Here is an 18,721-nt window from a genome sequence, read left to right as displayed (position 1 = left end):
CCTGCCTGAATGCAGTTGGGGAATTTTTTGAAGGTTCTTCTATACCCCATCTTACGGCTTTCAAATGCTCAGCAGGGTTGCTATGATAGCATGCCTTCTTATTCAGTTCCTATTCTGGACACGCAGCTTGCCCGTGACTGTTGCATGTCAAGTGGCTGGAACCAATCAGCTTATCTAAGGCTTCCTCAGAAGCCAATCAGAGCCTCGGAAAGTGACCTCACCCAAGGGAGAGCTCTGTGGGCGAGAAAGCATCTCTCAGATCTGTGAGTGTCCCTAAGTCACTCCCTTCCTCCCCACCCTCCTTACTTCCTGTAAAACAACACCACACCGCCTACCTCCCTTCCCCCAAAGAAAGGGAGTGAGAAAGGCTAACTAAATTCCACAAAGGGAAGAACCAAAAGAGAAACTGCAACTGCAACTCAGCCACACACTGGTTTCTGTAACTGGAGAACAGGATATTTAGGGGGACTTGCTCTGCACAGACATACCTTTCAAAGTGGCATCTCCAGAGTCTGGAAGAGGAGGGAGTATGGTGAATAAGTCAGCTCCTCCTCCCTCCTCATACCTGGTTTTCTTGCCTTTCCCCACAAAAATAGCTGTAATCATTTTTTGTAAATAAGGACAAGATCAAGGTCAAGTGTGGGAAAGACAGGGCCTATGTCCTTGTGAACATGTGTGAACAGACACAATCATGTCCTTGTGGCCTGAGGACCAGAGGCTCAGAAGTCAGCTGGTCTGCAGGGGGCATAGGCTGTTCTCTACAATTTACTTTGCATTGCCCTACAGATGAGGCCTTGAATATTCCTTGGCTGGGCTCGATTGTGAATATGTGTCCCACCATGGGGGTAGAAGGGAAGGGACAAAGGACAAGCAGGCTGTAGGGCTGTAACCCTCCAGTGTGTCACACCAGACCCGGCTTAGTTAAGCATTTCCTTCATTCCTCCAGACCTCTGTCACCAGACCTCACCCACAACAGAGAGACAGATAAAAACACTTTATTTAAAAGTATAAAACCAGGCTTACTCCTTCAAACTGCTCCCACCCCTAATTATCTCCACAAAGAGCTATATAAATTGGGCAGGGGTATGTGCACAGTCATCTCAGCTCTAACAACCCCAGTTCTTCTTTCAATTCTCCTTTCTCCCTTCATACAATTGAGATGTTTGTCCTTTGCACTTTCCCCAAGATAGCAAAGGTGATACAAATGTGGAAGGAGGGGAAGTGTAGAAAATAAACTGTCATCATCCTCTATTCCCATCTCCAGGGAACAGACAGATTATATGAACTCTGACCAAATGATTTGCTTGTCTGAAGAAACAAATAATAGGTACAGTTACTCTCTGTATCCTAAAGAAAGACACGAGGGTCCAGAGTCCTTCTTCAGTATATAGCCTCGTCCATATTGTCATCACTGTCACCACCAAAGTCCTCTCCATTGTCAAAATATGACATGATGTAATCAGTTTCCTGAAATGGAAAAAAAAAAAAAAGTAAAAGTCAATTTGGCATTCACCTTCCTTCCTGTGTACCAGACCCCTTTCCTCTCAGTCACACCATTCCAGGCCTGAGACATCTCTTCCAGCTGTAGTTTGTAGAAGGGGGGCAGATGAAGTAGAGAGAAGCCCCTACCCTGGGGGGCACTATCTCTGTTGGCATGCCAACCCTCTGAGGAGAGCAACCCTAGTATAAAGAGGGTAAAGGGAGGGGGACTAAGGTGGAAGGAGTCCCCTTCACCTCTTCGTGTTCTTCTTCATCATACTCTTCTTCTTCCTCCTCTTCCTTCTCTTCTTCTTCTTCTTTCTCCTCATCCTCCTCTGAAGTTACTTCTTCTTCCTTCTTCTCCAGGGTCTCATGTGGGGATGAATAGGAATAGAAACTCAGGTTCAGTTCACAGAAGGGAAAAATTGAGGCACACATGGGCCAAGAGAGAGGGAATGGATCCAGGGCTCAGGTGGTCTCTATGCACACTTCCTCCTCACCTCTAGTTTCTGTATTGTTTCCTCCTTATCTTCTGTGGTCTTAGGGGGCCTCTTGGGGAGCAGAATTGTAATCCCTGGTGGAGGGATCAAAAGGTAAACCTTCAGAGAGCAAATTTTGCCAGCTTTATAGCCCATCCTCATGCAAAGAACATGTCACTCTGCTGCCCTCATGTGGCCACTATGACATCTAGCAACAACACTTGGTAGATTGGGTATAGGAACTGGGATGGAAGGTGAGACCAGCAGCAGCCTCCGCCCTCAGGCTGATGAAGGAAACCTCTCTTCTCCCTCCTTTTTTCCAGATACACTCACGTTCCTTCTGTAGCTTCCGCACTCGGATCTTTAGCTCCCGGGGTAGACGCCGCCAATCTGGGAATAGTGGGAATGTAAATGTCAATAGGACCCTGCCTGGGGTCTCCAGTGAATACTGACTGGTTTTAAAGGGGGGTGAGGGTTTTAAAGGAGAGGAAGGAAGGGGCTGGGTCAAAGTTGTTCAGTGGCTTGGATATCTCCTGAGTAGTGGGAACTATTTAATAGCTTTTTCAGGTAGAATCTGAGAATGTGTTGGACCATAACTAAGGCTCTAGCTTACAGATGCTGGATCGGGGGAATGGGGTGGGGTCATGGGCGTGGTGGGAATAGCTTGAAGCATCCCATGCATTTGAAAGAAGGGCAGTCAATGAAAGGGCCCATCACCTACCAGGGTTCCAATCGATGGCATTGTCAATCGGACCTGACATCTGATATTTGTCTGAATAACGCTCCACATCTGAGGGGTGGAAGGGTCAAAGTTTTATCCCTTCAGAGACCCAGAACAGGACTGTTCCTGAGAGTCCAGCCCTCTCAATACTGAGGAGTTATCTGTTTCCTTACCCCAAACCCAGAGCCCAGGGGGTCAGCTTCAGTGAGGACCTTATCACTTTTTTTTTTTTTTTTTTTGAGACAGAGTCTCGCTCTGTCCCTCAGGGTGGAGTGCAGTGGTACAATCTCAGCTTACTGCAACCTCCACCTCCCAGGTTCAAGCGATTCTCCTGCCTCAGTCTCCTGAGTAGCTGGGACTACAGGCACACACCACCACGCCTAGCTAATTTTTGTATTTTTAGTAGAGACGGGGTTTCACCATGTTGGCCAGGATGGTCTCAATCTCCTGACCTCGTGATCCACCAACCTCGGCCTCCCAAAGTGCTGGGATTACAGGCGTGAATTACTGCGCCCGGCCCCTTATCACTCTTCTAACCTGTTCCTTTTCCACCCAAAATTACGATTTTTTTTTTTTTTCAGACAGAATCTCGCACTGTCGCCTGGGCTGGAGTGCAGTGGCGTGATCTCAGCCCACTGCAACCTCCGCCTCCCAAGTTCAAGCAATTCTTGCCTCAGCCTCCCAAGCAGCTGGGATTACAGGCATCTGCCACCAGGCCTGGCTAATTTTTTTGTATTTTTTGTAGAGACGGGGTTTCACTATGTTGGCCAAGCTGGTCTTGAACTCCTGACCTCGTGATCTGCCCACCTCAGCCTCCCAAAGTGCTGGGATTCTAGGTGTGAGCCACCACACCTGGCCTTTTTTTTTTTTTTTTTTTTTTTGAGACAGAGGTTTACTGTGTCACCCAGGCTAGAGTGCAGTGGCAAGATCTCAGCTCACTGCAACCTCCACCTCCCAGGTTCAAGCGATTCTCATGCCTCAGCCTCAGCCTCCCGAGTAGCTGAGACCACAGGCACACACCACTGTGCCTGGCTAATTTTTATATTTTTAGTAGAGACAGGGTTTCACCATATTGGCTAGGCTGGCCTCAAACTCCTGGCCTCAAGTGATCCACCCATGTCAGCCTCCCAAAGTGCTGGCCATTACAGGCGTAAGCCACCGCACCTGGCCATGATGATTTTTTTTTTTCTGTCCCTTAGTTCAAAGGCATGGCTATATTAAGAAATAGCGTGGTGCAGTGGAAAGTATGCTAGGGAATAAGAAACCAGGATTTCAGTATTCTCTTGTTGGTTGGTGCTTATAATATCCAGATTGTTAAAAACTTTGCTGGGCGCAGTGGCTCATGCCTGTAATCCCAGCACTTTGGGAGGCCAAGGCAGGAGAATCTCTTGAGCCCAGAAGTTCAAGACCAGCCTGGACAACATAAGGACACCCTATCTCTATTTTACAAAAAATTAAAAAATATATAATTTTTTAGAAAATACATCCCCCTACTTATACACGTGAAATGGGATTTTAATATTTAACCTCCTGCTGTCCCAAGACTATCATGAGACTCAAAACAAACCATGAATACTATAATGCATTTCAGATACAGGGGTAACTATTATGATCTCCCCAGTTAGATAGTATGCTTCCTGTGCCCCTCTGGCCCCCAGTGGTGCTGAGCACAGGGCACTCCCCATGGAAGGCACTCAGAATATGATGCTAGCATTCCAACTGACCTCTCTTGGGGACAGCTGGCCGGATGAAGTAGGGGAGCTGCCTCATGGCTCCTCGTAGCTCTTGCTTCAGTGCCAGGACATATTCCCCTTCCTCTCCTGAGGGCAAAGGTACTGGGTGGAACTCCAAGGGCTAAAGAGGCAGGGGCAGTGGTCAGTTCAGGGAGAAAATGCTACTACAAATTTAGGAAGACCCCTCCTCCCAATTTAGTCTAACACTCCCACTGAGCAGAGGGCCAAACGAGAATCGAGGGAGTAACATATTATTTTGAAAGCTGGGGAGAAGTAAAGGTGGACACTTCTTTGCCTGCAAAACATCCCTGTGCATTGGGAGTATAGAGAGAGGGCCAAGGCGAGGATGGTTTTATGATGGTCCAGGAGGAATTCAGAATCATGTACAGTCAGCCAGGGGCACATGAGAGTCTGGGAAGGGAGTGGAGAGACTCACAGGGAAGAGTGGAGAAGGCTGCAGGGTGGGTGGGGGCAAAGCATCCCCTTTCCCAATGCCCACGGCCTCCACGTTGAAGGTCAACTGGCCCCGGCCACGACCCCGGCCCCCACCCCGGCTGGCCATGGTGGAGGGGGCCTGGGTATTCAGAGATCCAGTGAATAAACCTAATAAAGACAAAAACAAAGAGAAAAAGAAATGTAGTAGAATGGACAGGAAGCCAAGGAGGTACAAGACATTCAATCTTTTATCTCTGGGACATGAAAAGTTAATGTCATTCAACAAATTTTGACTGAGAAGGCACAGTGTCAGAGAGAGAATTTCTGGAAATATAAACATGAATGAGACATGGTCCCCCAAACAGGTCAGATAATTACAATATAGTTTAGCACAAAGGAGAAAGTGCTGACACCTTTGGACAAAACTCTACATCCCTAAGACAATTTGATGTTTATCTCTATCTGCATTTCTTTATTTTTATTTTTAGAGATGCTCTGTCACCCAGGCTTGAGTGCAATGGTGCAATCACAGCTCACTCTAGCCTCGAACCCCTGGGCTCAAGATCCTCCTGCCTCAGCCTCCCAAAGTGCTGGGATTACAGGCATGAACCACTATGCCCAGCCACAAACTGCATTTCTACATATAACCTTTGAATTCTTTCTATCTCTGGCCTTCCAAACCCGACCAGGCCCCAATTCAATCCAATGCAATGCATTCGGCAAAACATTTATTAATCGTCTACCATGAAAAAGATAGTGTGTCAGGCACTGTGGGAGCACAGGGATGAGTCATCAATTTCATTGTACACCAGGGGAAAAGACACATTACAATCAAATTGATCTTTTTATTTTATTTTATTTGAGATAGGGTCTCTTTCTGTCATCCAGGCTGGAGTGCCGTGGTGTGATCATGGCTCACTGCAGCCTCAACCTCCTGGGCTCAGGTGATCCTCCTGCCTTAGCCTCCCAAGTAGCTGGAGCTACAGGTGTGTGCCACCATGCCTGGCTCTTTTTTTTTTTTTTTTTTAAGAGACTGGATTTCATTATGTCAAGTGATCCAACTGTCTCAGCCTCCCAAAGTGCTGGGATTACAGGCATGAGCCACCGCGAGAGGCCAAATTGATCTTTTTAAACACCACTTGGAAGCATAGAATCTTAGAATTGGGAGGACCCTTATAGAGGTCATCTAGTCTAAACCCCTCCCAGTGCAGGACTTCACTCTGTAAATTGTTTTGTTGTTGTTTGGTGTGTATGTGTGTCTTCTTTTTTTTTTTCTTGAGACAGAGTCTCACTTTGTTGCCCAGGCTGGAGTGCAGCAGTGCAATCTTGGCTCACTGCAACCTCTGCCTCCCAGGCTCAAGTGATCCTCCTGCCTCAGCTTCCTGAGTAGCTGGGACTACAGGCATGTGCCACCAAGCCTGGCTAATTTTTGTATTTTTAGTAGAGACGGGGTTTCACCATGTTGGTCAGTCTGGTCTTGAACTCCTGATCTCATGATCCGCCTGCCTCGGCCTCCCAAAGTGCTGGGATTACAGGCGTGAGCCACTGCACCCGGCCCTCATTCAATATAATTTAGGAAATCAGGAGGAATATCTTTACAGTGGAGAGACCAGAAAAACACTACTTCAACCAGATGACCAAGGTCAGCATCAGTACTCATAAATCATGTTTTCGGTATGTGCCCTTAAAATTACATGATAAAATGGTACTTCACCTCTGTGATCATCCTCCTAAAAACCCATAACCCCACACTAATAAAGAGAAAAACATCAGACAAATTCCAGCAGAAAGGCATCCTACAATATACCCAACTCCTCAAAACTGTCAGTCATCAAAAACAGTAAAGTCTGAGAAACCCGTCACACTTAAGAGGAGCCTAAGGAGACGTGACAACTAAATATAATGTGGAATCCTAAATGGGATTCATGTACAGAAAAAGAACAATAGGTAAAAACCAAAGAAATGTCAATCAAGTATCAACCTTAGTTAATAATAATGTATCAGTATTCATTCATTAATTGTAACAAATATACGAATCTACTTTTTTTTTTTTTTTTTTTTTTTTTTTTTGAGATGGAGTTTCGCTCTTGTTGCCCGGCTGGAGTGCAATGGCGCGATCTCGGCTCACTGCAAATTCCGCCTCCCAGGTTCAAGCGATTCTCCTGCCTCAGCCTCCTGAGTACCTGGGATTACAGGCATGCGCCACCACGCCTGGCTAATTTTATACTTTTTTTAGTACAGAGGGGGTTTCTCCATGTTGGTCAGGCTGGTCTCCACCTCCCGACCAGGTGATCCATCCGCCTCGGCCTCCCAAAGTGCTAGATTACAGGCGTGAGCCACTGCGCCCGGCATTTTTTTTTTTTTTTTTTTTTTTGAGATGGAGTCTCCCTCTGTAGCCCAGGTTGGAGTGCAATGGCGCGATCTCGGCTCACTGCAAATTCCGCCTCCCAGGTTCAAGCGATTCTCCTGCCTCAGCCTCCCGAGTAGTTGGGATTACAGGAGCCCGCCACCGTGCCCGGCTAATTTGTTTTTGTATTTTTAGTAGAGACGGGGTTTCACCATCTTGGCCAGGTTGGTCTCGAACTCCTGACCTCGTGATCCACCCGCCTCAGCCTCCCAAAGTGCTGGGATTACAGGCGTGAGTCACCGCGGCCGGCCAATCTACAATGTTAATAGGGGAAACTGTGCACTGGGACAAATGGGAACTCTTGGCACTATCTGCTAAATTTTTCCGTAAGTCTTAAATTGTTCTAAAATATATAATCTATTAATTAAAACAAAAACAAAAACAAAAAAAACTCGAGGCTGGGCGTGGTGGTTCACACCTGTAATCCCAGCACTCTGGGAGGCTGGGGTGGGATGACTACTTAAGTCCAGGAGTTTGAGACCAGCCAGGGCAACATAGTGAGATCCCATCTCTACAAAAAATAAAAAAATTAGCCAGGCATGGTGGCACATGCCAGTAGTCCCAGCTACGTGGGAGACTGAGGTGGAAGGATCGCTTCAGCCCGGGAGATAAGAGGATTCAGTGAGCCATGATCATGTCACTGCACTCACCCTGGGTGACAGAGACCTTGTCTCAAAACAAAAAGCTAAAACAAAAATCAAGTAGCAATTCAAAATTCCCAAGAGATTAGTTGGTGAAAAAAATATTTAAAAATAATATGTAGAAGGTAATCTTCTGTCAGAAATGCATACACACATATGAATTAAAAATCTGTTATAGAAGGATATGTACCAAAAATTAACAATGGTTAATTTGAAGGATGAGGGTTTTTTGAATTTTTTCTGGTGGGGAGAGTTGTGTATCTTTTTTTTTTTTTTTTGAGACAGAGTCTTGCTCTGTCACCCAGGCTGGAGTGGTGCAGTGATGCAATCTCGGCTCACCGCAGCCTCCACCTTACGGGTTCAAGCAATTCTCCTGCCTCAGCCTCCTGAGTAGCTGGGATTACAGGCACCCACCACCATGCTCAGCTAATTTTTGTATTTTTAGTAGAGAGGGGGTTTTGCCATGTTGGCCAGGCTGGACTCAAACTCCTGACCTCGTGATCTGCCTGCCTCAGCCTCCCAAAGTGCTGGGATTACAGGCATGAGCCACCATGCCCAGCCAGGTTATGTATGCTTTGTTTTTTTCTATACTGAATAGAATACTATAACAACATTAAAATATTAATTTAAAAATTTTTGGCTGGGCATGGTGGCTCATGCCTGTAATCCCAACACTTTGGGAGGCCGAGGCAGGTGGATCACAAGGTCAAGGGATCGAGAACACCCTGGTCAACATGGCAAAACCCCATCTCTACTAAAATACAAAAATTAGCTGGGCATGGTGGTGTGCGCCTGTAGTCCCAGCTACTCAGGAAGCTGAGGCAGGAGAATCGCTTGAACCCGGGAGGTGGAGGTTGCAGTGAGCCGAGATGGCGCCACTGCACTCCAGACTGGCAAAAGAGCGAGACTGTGTCTCAAAAACATTTTTTTTTAATGGGCCAGGTGTGGTGGTTCATGGAGGTAATTTCAGCACTTTGGGAGGCCAGGGCAGAAGGATCACTTGGGCCCAGGTGGTCGAGGCTGCAGTGAGCTATGATCACACCACTTTGCACCAGTCTGGGCAACAGAGTGAGACCGTGTCTCAATAAATAGATAAATAAAATTTAAATGTCGTAACAGAATACTAAATGAGATTAATAATCTGTAGCTAGGAGAGGGTAGAAAAATGTATATCTGAGGAATCTGGGAAGTTTCAAGCCCAACTGCCATAAAAAAATTGAGGAAACAATGGCTGTTGGTTAAGATATCAAATTGCAATCTGTTTGAAAAGAGCATATTAAGGGAGAGAAGATGTCTCATGGAGACTAGAGAAATAATAAGAATTTGTTGGCTGGGCGTGGTGGCTCATGCTTGTAATCCCAGCACTTTAGGAGGCTGAGGTGGGCGGATCACGAGGTCAGGAGTTCAAGACCAGCCTGACCAACAAAGTGAAACCCCGTCTCTACTAAAAATACAAAAAATTAGCCAGGCGTGGTGGTGCACGCCTGTAATCCCAGCTACTCAGGAGGCCGAGGCAGGAGAATAACTTGAAATCAGGAGGCAGAGGTTGCAGTGAGCCAAGATTGTGCCACTGCACTCCAGCCTGGGCAACAGAGCGAGACTCCGTCTCAAAAAAAAAAAAAGAATTTGTCACCGTGTCTTCAGCCCCTTTTAAGCGAGAGAACATTTTAACCAGCTGGTTAAGTATCTTTCCACTTGACAGATATAGTTCTGGCAGTGGAGATAGGAGCTGCTGTGACTGCAAAGCAATGAAGAGTCAATAAATGGCCACGAGCTTTGAGGTTAGACAAATTCGACACCATTTCTACATATTAAATGAGTGATCCTCTAAGAATGCAGGGGAAAAAGAAGACAAAATTTTATTTAATACAGGTTGGGAAATAAACCATCCATCTACCCCATTCATCTTAGGAATCTATAGGGAGTCTCTGCTATTAAAGATTGTGATGGAGTTAAAATTCTTGAGGATACTTAAGGTCTCCCATAATCTAGTCACAATCTGCTCCTCCTTAACATCAACCTTTCCAGAGAGTTTACCCCTGTACTCTGTTTTACTCCAAACAACACTCATATACACTATGCTCATTCCCAATTATTCATACATATATATTGTGGTGGAAGTTACTGAGAGGCAGGTTTCAACTAAACATACAGAAAAACACTAACAATTACATCAAATTTAAGGAAGGCAGTACATGTAGAGGTTAAGAATATGGTTTTGAATCCCAGTTCAATTTCCTAGCTACAAAACTCTGGTAATTTATTTATTGTCTCTAAACCTGTTTCCTCATCTGTAAAATGGGAATAAAAATAACAATAATAGAATCATTTCACTCAACAAATATTTACTGAGTGCTTACTATGTGTGCTAGGCACTGTTCTAGATTCTATGGATATAGCAGTGTGCAAAACAGACAAAAACGTGCTGCACCCACGGGGTTTAAATGGAGCTTTCATTCCAGTGGAGGCATCAGCAAACAAACAATACTTCAAACCATGAGACTAGGTGAGACCCCTAAAGGAGTGGATGTGGACAGAGAAAATAAGAAATCCAGGCACTGAGGCCTGGGGCACGCTGATGTATAGAATTTGCTACACATGTAATAAATAAAGCAAGAAATTAACACCCTTAAAATCTTGGAAATCCAAATTTTTAAAAATCATCTCAATAGAAAAAATGGGCAAAGGACATGAACAGGCAACTGGCAAAGAGAATGGCCATGTCTGGACATGGTGGCTCACTCCTGTAATCCAGGGTTTTGGGAGGCTGAGGTGGACAGATCACTTGAGGCCAGGAGTTCATGACCAGCCTGGGCAACATAGAGAAACCCTGTCTCTACTAAAAATACAAAAAATTAGCCAGGCACAGTGGTACACACCTTTAATTCCAGCTACTCAGGAGGCTGAGGCATGAGACTCACTTGAACACAGGAGGTGGAGGTTGCAGTGAGCTGAGATCTCACCACTGCACTCCAGCTTGGGCAACAGAGCAAGACTCTGTCTCAAAAAAAAAAAAAAAAAAAAGGAGAGAGAATGGCCAATAAAACCACTCTTCACCTATGAAAGTGACAAAGATTTAAATAATAAGCAGGCTGTCATGAGTTTTTTTTCAAATGGACACTCTCATACCTCACTGGAAAGACTATAAACATAATATTTCAAGGGGAGCAATTTGTCCAGTTAAATCAACAGCCTTTGAAATGTTTATATCCCTAATCCAGCAATCCCACTTTAAAAATATATTCCAAAGACATCAACAGATATACAGTCACAGATATAAGTAAAAGGATATTCATCAAAGAGCTATTTATGGTAGCAAAAATTCTGAAATAACTGAAACAATCTAACAATAAATGAATGGTTAAAAATACCCATTTTATTTATTTATGTTCTTTTTATTTTATTATTTTTTTTTTGAGACAGTTTCACTCTTGTCGTCCAGGCTGGAGTGCAATGGCGCAATCTCAGCTCACCGCAACCTCCACCTCCCGGGTTCAAGTGATTCTCCTGCCTCAGCCCCCCGAGTAGCTGGGATTACAGGCATGCGCCACCATGCCTGGCTAATTTTTTTTGTATTTTTAGTAGAGATGGGGTTTCTCCATGTTGGTCAGGCTGGTCTTGTACTCCTGACTTCGTGATCCACCCGCCTCGGCCTCACAAAGTGCTGGGATTACAGGCATGAGCCATCACGCCCCGCCTCTTTTTTTTTTTTTTTTTTTTTTGAGACAGGTTCTTGCTCTGTCGCTTAGGCTGGGAAGTGCAGTGCAGTGGCAATTTTGGCTCACTGCAGCCTCGACTTCTCCAGCTCAAGCAACCCTCCACCTCAGCCTCCTGAGCAGCTGAACTACAGGCCTGAGACACCATGCTTGGCTATTTTTTTTGTAGTTTTTGTAGAGACAGGGTTTTATCATGTTGCCTAGACTGGTCTTGAACTCCTGGGCTAAAGTGATCTGCCTACCTCAGCCTCCCAAAGTGCTGGAATTACAGGCATGAGCCACCACGCCCAGCCAGAAATGGCTTGCTTTTAAGAATGCTACCAATTCCACTGTAAAAGGACAGATTTCCCTTTTTTTTTTTTTTTTTTTTTTTTTGAGACGGAGTTTTGCTCTTGTTGCCCAGGCTGGAGTGCAATGGTGCGATCTGAGCTCACTGCAACCTCCGCCTCCTGGGTTCTAATGATTCTCCTGCCTCAGCCTCCCCAGTAGCTGGGATTACAGGCATGCGCCAACACGCCCAGCTAATTTTTGTATTTTTAGTAGAGACAGAGTTTCTCCATGTTGGTCAGGCTGGTCTCCAACTCCCGACCTCAGGCGATCTGCCCGCCTCGGCCTCCCAAAGTGCTGGGATTACAGGCATGAGCCACCGTGCCCAGCCATATTTCCCTCTTTTACAGTGGAAGTGTGGAATGCATTTCCTTTAGCTATATATTTCTTATTTAGAATATCTGTTGGATATTGACTAAAGAACAGGTATCAAAAAATGGAATGACCTACAAGAGAGATAAGAGAGTTCCCTTACTAAAGATGTTTACATAGAAGCTGGGTAAAAATTTACTAAATAGGGTTTGTAAGAAGGATGCATGGCTCTAGTAGAGGATTCCCTATGATCAGCATGATTTAGCATTGTGTCTGGCATATAGTAGGTGCTCAATAAATATTTGTTGAATGAATAAATACATTATTTCTATGGGCCTTTCCAAACTTGAGAAATTGTGATCCATAAAGCCTCCCCTCACCATTCCAGTTCTCCTTGCTTTCTTCCTTCTCTAGATTGTAGAAACAATTATGAAACACTAATATTATGAACCACTAATTTAATGGCTCTTAATTACATACTGTATTGTCTTTTATTGTTCCCTAGTTATGTTAGGAGTTTAAATTCTGCCTCCCCAAAAAGAGTGCTAGTTACCAGAAATCAATTCTACTTAACTAACGTTTATTGGGCACTATATATTAACTACTAGCACCTGTCCTACAAAACCTTCTATTCTAAAAGACATAGAAACGTTAAAGAGAGACAGTGCACTAAGTGTCCTAATAAAGGTATATACAAAACGCTATCGTAGACGGGGGAACAATTCATTTTGCAAGAAAGGCGGCCCAGGAAAACTACAGGTAGCATTTCAGCTAGTCTTCATAGATAACAGGAGTTTGTCAGGCTCTTGGGATAATATTAATAGATTAGGGGGAAGTTGATGCTATAGCAAAGACAGATACAAGAGGCTGTCTCGTTTTCTGCTTTAATGTCTCTCCCCATGCGCGATAGAAAACTACCATTCTCTAGTATACAATCAATACAGAAATGGAAGCCCAGGGGAGAAACGGTAGGGAGCCAGAAGGGGGCTGATCCAACAACCTGACGGAAAGCGTTGTCTATTTCGCAGCCTGGCCGGGGTGAACAAGTTTGGCAAGTGTCGGACCGAACCAGGTCAAGCCTTACCTGCTGCCCCTCCCCAGAGCGGAGCCCAAGCCGCGGCCAACTTGAAATGTACTGGGGTTCCTCAAGTCGGTGGCGTTCTAAGCCCGCCTCCCGGAGCTCCCTATTGGTGAGTTTTCTCGGCCAATGCAGGAGAAGCCGAGGAGGGAAGTCCGCCCTCTTGAAGCCTAGGAAGAGAAGGAGGGAGGGAGCGAGTACGCCCGGAACCGAAGCTTGCGAAGCGGGTCGCAGAGAGAGATGGGGGTTGCAGAATCAGCTGGGGTCACTTATTTCCGGTCTCACTCCAGATGAAGGAGCCACTAGCCGGCGAGAGTTCACCGAGGGAACGTGACACTCATATCTCATCGAGGGACCGTGTTGAGGGAGCCCCTACAGAGAGGCCAAAGGAGGAGAGGGCCTACGGAGAAATGAACCCCTGTAAAAGCTGCTCTTTAGGGATCAGTCTTTTTGTGACTCTAGCTTCATAGCTTGGTCTCTCCATTACTCCAGCCTTCCTTTCAATCATACACTGCCTCTCTCCAGCACCACCAATGGATACTTCTTTTCTAAAAATGTTTTTCTGTGGGTTGCTGCCGTGTCTGTGAGAAGGTGGGCAGAGGGTTCGAGAAAGGAAGGATTTGGGATCAGAGTACCAGGGTTGGGGAGGCAGGGCAGGAGCCCAGCTTTTTCTGCATTTTCCACTACTTTCCACTTCCTGCGAGCTCCTTGGGAAAGCCAGCAGAGTGGAAGGAGGAGTCCTATTTTCACAGAAAGCAGAAACAAGGGAGAAAGGTTCAGAATGGAGATGGAATCAAGGAGTTAGTCAAGAAGAACATCCCAGATGTCAGAGAAAATGGCCTGTAGACTGGGAGGCTGTAGGTGTAGTGGCAAGCGCCCAGTCTTTGCCATAGGACAGAAACATAGCTGTGAAGCTTTGGAGAGCTTGCTTAACCTTATTAAGTCTGTTTCCTCATCTGTAACAAGAAGATGATAGTTCCTATCTTATAGAGTTGTGAGGATTGAAAATAGTGTATGTAAAGCACATGGCACATAGTTGACACGTGTCCAAGAAATAACTAGTAAAAATGGGTAGCTTCCTGCAAATATTTCTCTCTCTCTCCCATCCCTGGGAACATTATTTTCAGTATCTTGCATCTGGGGGGCCTCCAGCCTCTGAATTAGCTCAGGACCCTGAGTGAACTTTTTAAATCCTTAGGATTTTTCTTTTTCTCCCACTTCCCTTGGTGCCTTCCAGCTGGACACAAACTCATTCCTAAAATATGTGGATGGAAGCTATGGTAACCATGGAGACAGGGCAGGTGGCAAGGAGAGGCAGAGACAGTGTGAGAGACCAATAGACAGATAGGAAGAGAGAAGATATAAGGAATGTTTCAGACAGAGATCGTCAAGCAAGACGGAAAAAATAAGACGTCTAAGCAAGACTGAGATTAAACAGATGCAATGTGAGAGAGTGTATTACAAGGTTCGCTCTTCTTCCTGCCCCTGTCCTATCTCCCTGCCCACAATAATACGGGGTGGAGGCACCTGGGAATGTCCCTTGCCCTATCTAATAGTGCTCCCATATCCACCTTCCTCATACTTATCTAAGAGGTCTACATAAGGGAACTGAGGTCCAAGTTTCTCTGCGATGGGTGTTCCGTTTTTGAGAGATGGGGCGGGGGTGTATCTGTGTCTGACTCCAGGCTGGACCGTGATCTCCTTCACAATTAAACTACAGGAAGAAAGCCACATCTCTTGCCTCTCTTTGCACAGTATGGACACCGGCTGTAGATCCAAAAAGCCTTTCTATACCTTTCTTACACAGTGTGCCATGTGCCGTGTATGGCAGGTCAGGTCTGGCGCACAGGAGCGCACAAACACACCAAGTGCGGAGAATGGGGATCTGCTGAATCTCAGCGAAGAATCTGGATGATGGTCCCTGTCTGGGTCGCGGAGGAGTCCCCTAAGGAACACTTAGGTTTGTTGGGGCTGAGGGGAGGTCGGCTGAGAAAAGAAGTCAGGATTGGAGCCTCTAGGTTTTTGAGGGTTTATGTGTGCATGAGTGGGGGAGCAGTTTGGTGCCTGACGCCCCCACCCGCAGTGACTAGGCTATAAATAGCACAGCAGAGCTCCGCCCCCCCCCCCCCCCCCCGCCAAGCTTCTCTCCTCCCGAGCCGGCGCTGTGCCCGGGGCGCTCCGGGAGGAGGGACCAGGATCCGGCGCCGGGGCGCAGATACTGACACCAAGGGAATCCGGGTGCCCCCCCTCCACGCCATGCGGGCCCCCAGGAAACTGGCTCCGCCACCTCGGCTGCCCCGTGGCCACGGCCCCAATCCTGGCCAGGCGGAGATTCTGCGGACATTCAGGTATCTATCTGGGCACACAGCCTGGGAGGGGAAAGAGCAAGGAGTGATGGGGAACATCGCAGGGGCAATAGAACCCCCCAATTCTCCCTCCACCCGTTTTAGGTCTCAAATGCAGGCTGCTTCCCTCCCCCCACTCAATTTTTGGGGTTGTGGCAAGCTAAAACAGGTTAGGAATGAGAATACATGTGTGACTGTAGGGTGCATGTATGTGGGTGGGTGGCGTTCAGCATCCTAGAAAGGGGGATCCCAAGTGTGGATAAGACAAGGGGGATAGAGGAAAGGTCTGATAAGCCATGGGGTGAGGGTGGGGGTGCGGACATCCCTGCGCGTGCACGAACGCATTTGCACGCGCGCTAGTCCTTCAGTGCGGGTGCACCCTTCCCACCTCCTCAGGCATGCGCTGCGGGGGAAGGGCCGGCTCAAAGGCATGAGTTAGAGGAAGGACTGTATGCCGTGAAGGTCTCCTCCACCCCACGCTGGGTCCCTGCATCTGTGCCTCAGTTTCCCTGCCGAATCTATCAATGAGATGTCTCTCTTGCAGGGATCGGCTTCGTCACTGAGACCTCAGGCCTCTGCCAGCCACTCCCCCTCCCCATACCCCTAGTCATCCTCGGCAGGTCTCAGTCTCGGCTCCATCTGTGCCCTCGCCCCAGCCGCAGCTATGTTGCACACCGAGGGCCACGCTCTTCTTCGAGCGGTGGGTCAGGGTAAGCTACGCTTGGCCCGTTTGCTTCTGGAGGGAGGCGCCTACGTGAATGAGGGTGATGCGCAGGGGGAGACTGCGCTAATGGCAGCCTGTCGGGCCCGCTACGACGACCCCCAGAACAAGGCACGCATGGTACGCTACCTCCTGGAACAAGGCGCGGACCCCAATATCGCAGACCGATTAGGGCGCACGGCGCTCATGCACGCTTGCGCCGGGGGTGGGGGCGCCGCGGTGGCCTCGCTGCTCCTTGCCCACGGCGCAGACCCCTCAGTCCGAGATCACGCGGGCGCCTCGGCTCTTGTCCACGCCCTGGACCGCGGGGACCGCGAGACCCTTGCCACACTGCTGGACGCCTGCAAGGCCAAGGGCACGGAGGTCATCATCATCACCACCGATACCTCGCCCTCAGGCACCAAGAAGACCCGGCAGTATCTCAATTCTCCACCATCCCCAGGGGTGGAGGACCCTGCTCCCGCCTCTCCTAGCCCGGGGGTCTGCACGTCGCCTTCGGAAATCCAACTGCAGACCGCTGGAGGAGGAGGGCGTGGGATGTTATCCCCTCGCGCCCAGGAAGAAGAGGAGAAGCGGGACGTATTTGAATTCCCTCTTCCTAAGCCCCCCGATGACCCATCCCCTTCCGAGCCGCTCCCCAAACCACCACGCCATCCCCCAAAACCACTCAAAAGGCTCAACTCCGAGCCCTGGGGCCTAGTGGCCCCTCCTCAACCAGTCCCACCCACTGAAGGGAGACCGGGGATCGAGCGCTTGACTGCCGAATTCAATGGCCTGACCCTGACCGGTCGACCCCGTCTTTCCCGACGTCACAGCACCGAAGGCCCTGAGGACCCGCCCCCATGGGCGGAGAAAGTGACTAGCGGGGGTCCTCTCTCTCGCCGAAACACAGCACCAGAAGCTCAGGAGTCTGGTCCCCCTTCAGGGCTGAGGCAGAAACTGAGCCGCATGGAGCCAGTGGAGCTGGACACCCCTGGACACCTTTGCCCTGACTCGCCTGAGTCCAGCCGCCTGTCCCTGGAGCGCCGCCGATACAGCGCCTCCCCGTTGACCCTCCCTCCAGCCGGCTCGGCTCCCTCTCCGCGCCAGTCCCAGGAGAGTCTGCCAGGGGCAGTATCTCCGCTAAGCGGACGGAGGCGGAGTCCGGGGCTGCTGGAGCGGAGGGGCTCGGGGACGTTGCTCCTGGACCACATCTCGCAAACGCGGCCGGGTTTCCTACCCCCTCTCAACGTCAGTCCCCACCCTCCCATCCCTGACATTCGCCCACAACCCGGAGGTCGGGCGCCTTCGTTGCCTGCCCCTCCTTATGCCGGGGCGCCAGGCTCTCCCAGGACCAAGCGCAAATTGGTGAGACGCCACTCCATGCAGACTGAGCAGATCCGCCTGCTGGGGGGCTTCCAGAGTCTAGGTGGGCCTGGGGAGCCAGGGCGCTGAGAGGAGTGAGAGGAGCCAAGGAGGGTGGGGATTAGGACCTTAATGGGATAGGTGGGAGAACCAGCTCACACACACACCACGAACAAAGGGATCTCTTGCATGTGCTCATGGGTGCACAGTGCACCCACACATGGTTAAACATGTGTCCATAAGCACAGTACTCTTATTAGCAAGAAAGAATAAGTACTCTATTTACTGGGTATATACACACATGTATTCATGCCCTGGTCATTTCACGTGCATATGGGATTACTTGTGGACCTACAGGCACAGCACATCAATAAACACACAGGGCTAGGGTCCTAAAGTCTCTTGCATTTGTTCAGAAGCAGTAGGGAACCCTTACTTATGGGCAGTCTCCGATGTCTTTGCCCTCCTGCAGAAGCAATCCCTTGCTTTCCATGTATGCCCTGAAACACAGCCTATCATGATTTTGCACACTCTCTCCGTGAACATCCCAGCCCATTCTGCAGGTCTTGCTTCTTTCTCCAGGCCTGGCTCCTTATTCACACCCTGCTTCTAACCCCAACCACTTTTCAGGATATCTTTTTCACTCTTCTTGGGGGTTCCTGCAGCAACCCCCAGCCTCAGTTCTGCTGCTGTCTTTACTGCTCTCAACTTCACTTCTCAACTTCCTGCTTTTTATTCCCACCCTGTTCCTCCAACAACTACAACAGATTGTCTCATTTTCCCAGGGGGTGGGTCATGGGCTCTAAGCTGCTCTTCTGTCTGTCTGAGCTTATGAACACCCCCACAGGTAGAAGTGGGGAGAAACCCTAAATCACTCCTCTCTCCACTTGACATATCAAATAAATGTGTTCAGAAGTCTCTGTTTTGTCACTTCTGCCTGGAGGTGTGGGTATGGGGAATGAGGAATGGGGAGGGAGGGTAAC

General features: G+C 48.2%; 3 protein-coding genes across 4 annotated transcripts in view; 2 read left to right on the top strand and 1 right to left on the bottom strand.

The window, feature by feature from the left end:
- Positions 1–979: 979 nt before the first annotated feature.
- Positions 980–18,721, bottom strand: part of POLR3GL (RNA polymerase III subunit GL) — a 49,593-nt gene continuing 31,851 nt past the window's right edge. The window contains exons 4-11 of one of the 2 annotated variants that reach the window (XM_003806186.6): positions 13,335–13,498; positions 4,849–5,015; positions 4,404–4,533; positions 2,680–2,748; positions 2,292–2,348; positions 1,980–2,053; positions 1,735–1,848; positions 980–1,467 (exon numbers count right to left, since the gene is read on the bottom strand). In XM_003806186.6, coding sequence (XP_003806234.1) covers positions 1,381–1,467; positions 1,735–1,848; positions 1,980–2,053; positions 2,292–2,348; positions 2,680–2,748; positions 4,404–4,533; positions 4,849–4,974 — 657 coding nt within the window. In that variant the 5' untranslated portion in view covers positions 4,975–5,015; positions 13,335–13,498 and the 3' untranslated portion in view covers positions 980–1,380. Of the gene's footprint in view, positions 1,468–1,734; positions 1,849–1,979; positions 2,054–2,291; positions 2,349–2,679; positions 2,749–4,403; positions 4,534–4,848; positions 5,016–13,334; positions 13,499–18,721 lie in introns of those variants that run through there. The other variant, XM_034967026.3, reaches the window with a different exon arrangement.
- LOC134730468 (uncharacterized) lies at positions 13,197–16,112 on the top strand. Its single transcript, XM_063604736.1, has 6 exons — positions 13,197–13,218; positions 13,352–13,440; positions 13,619–13,748; positions 15,136–15,288; positions 15,469–15,676; positions 16,070–16,112. The coding sequence occupies exons 1-6, from the start codon at positions 13,197–13,199 to the stop codon at positions 16,110–16,112; spliced, it is 645 nt and encodes a 214-aa protein (XP_063460806.1).
- On the top strand, positions 15,536–18,656 carry ANKRD34A (ankyrin repeat domain 34A). Its single transcript, XM_008950996.5, has 2 exons — positions 15,536–15,676; positions 16,218–18,656. The coding sequence occupies exon 2, from the start codon at positions 16,338–16,340 to the stop codon at positions 17,826–17,828; it is 1,491 nt and encodes a 496-aa protein (XP_008949244.2). The 5' UTR covers positions 15,536–15,676; positions 16,218–16,337; the 3' UTR covers positions 17,829–18,656.

Source organism: Pan paniscus, chromosome 1 (assembly GCF_029289425.2).
Source record: "Pan paniscus chromosome 1, NHGRI_mPanPan1-v2.0_pri, whole genome shotgun sequence".
Lineage (NCBI taxonomy): Eukaryota > Metazoa > Chordata > Mammalia > Primates > Hominidae > Pan > Pan paniscus.
This window is presented reverse-complemented; position numbering and strand designations above follow the sequence as displayed.

Excerpts from the sequence above, each read along its gene's own strand:
- LOC134730468 (XM_063604736.1), top strand. The coding sequence starts at position 13,197 with ATGGAAGCCCAGGGGAGAAACG. Across the intron at positions 13,441-13,618 it reads CCTCCCGGAGCTCCCTATTG|ATGAAGGAGCCACTAGCCGG; the intron begins GTGAGTTTTCTC and ends GTCTCACTCCAG. Across the intron at positions 15,289-15,468 it reads GTCCCCTAAGGAACACTTAG|CTTCTCTCCTCCCGAGCCGG; the intron begins GTTTGTTGGGGC and ends CCCCCCGCCAAG.
- ANKRD34A (XM_008950996.5), top strand. The coding sequence starts at position 16,338 with ATGTTGCACACCGAGGGCCACGCTCTTCTTCGAGCGGTGGGTCAGGGT.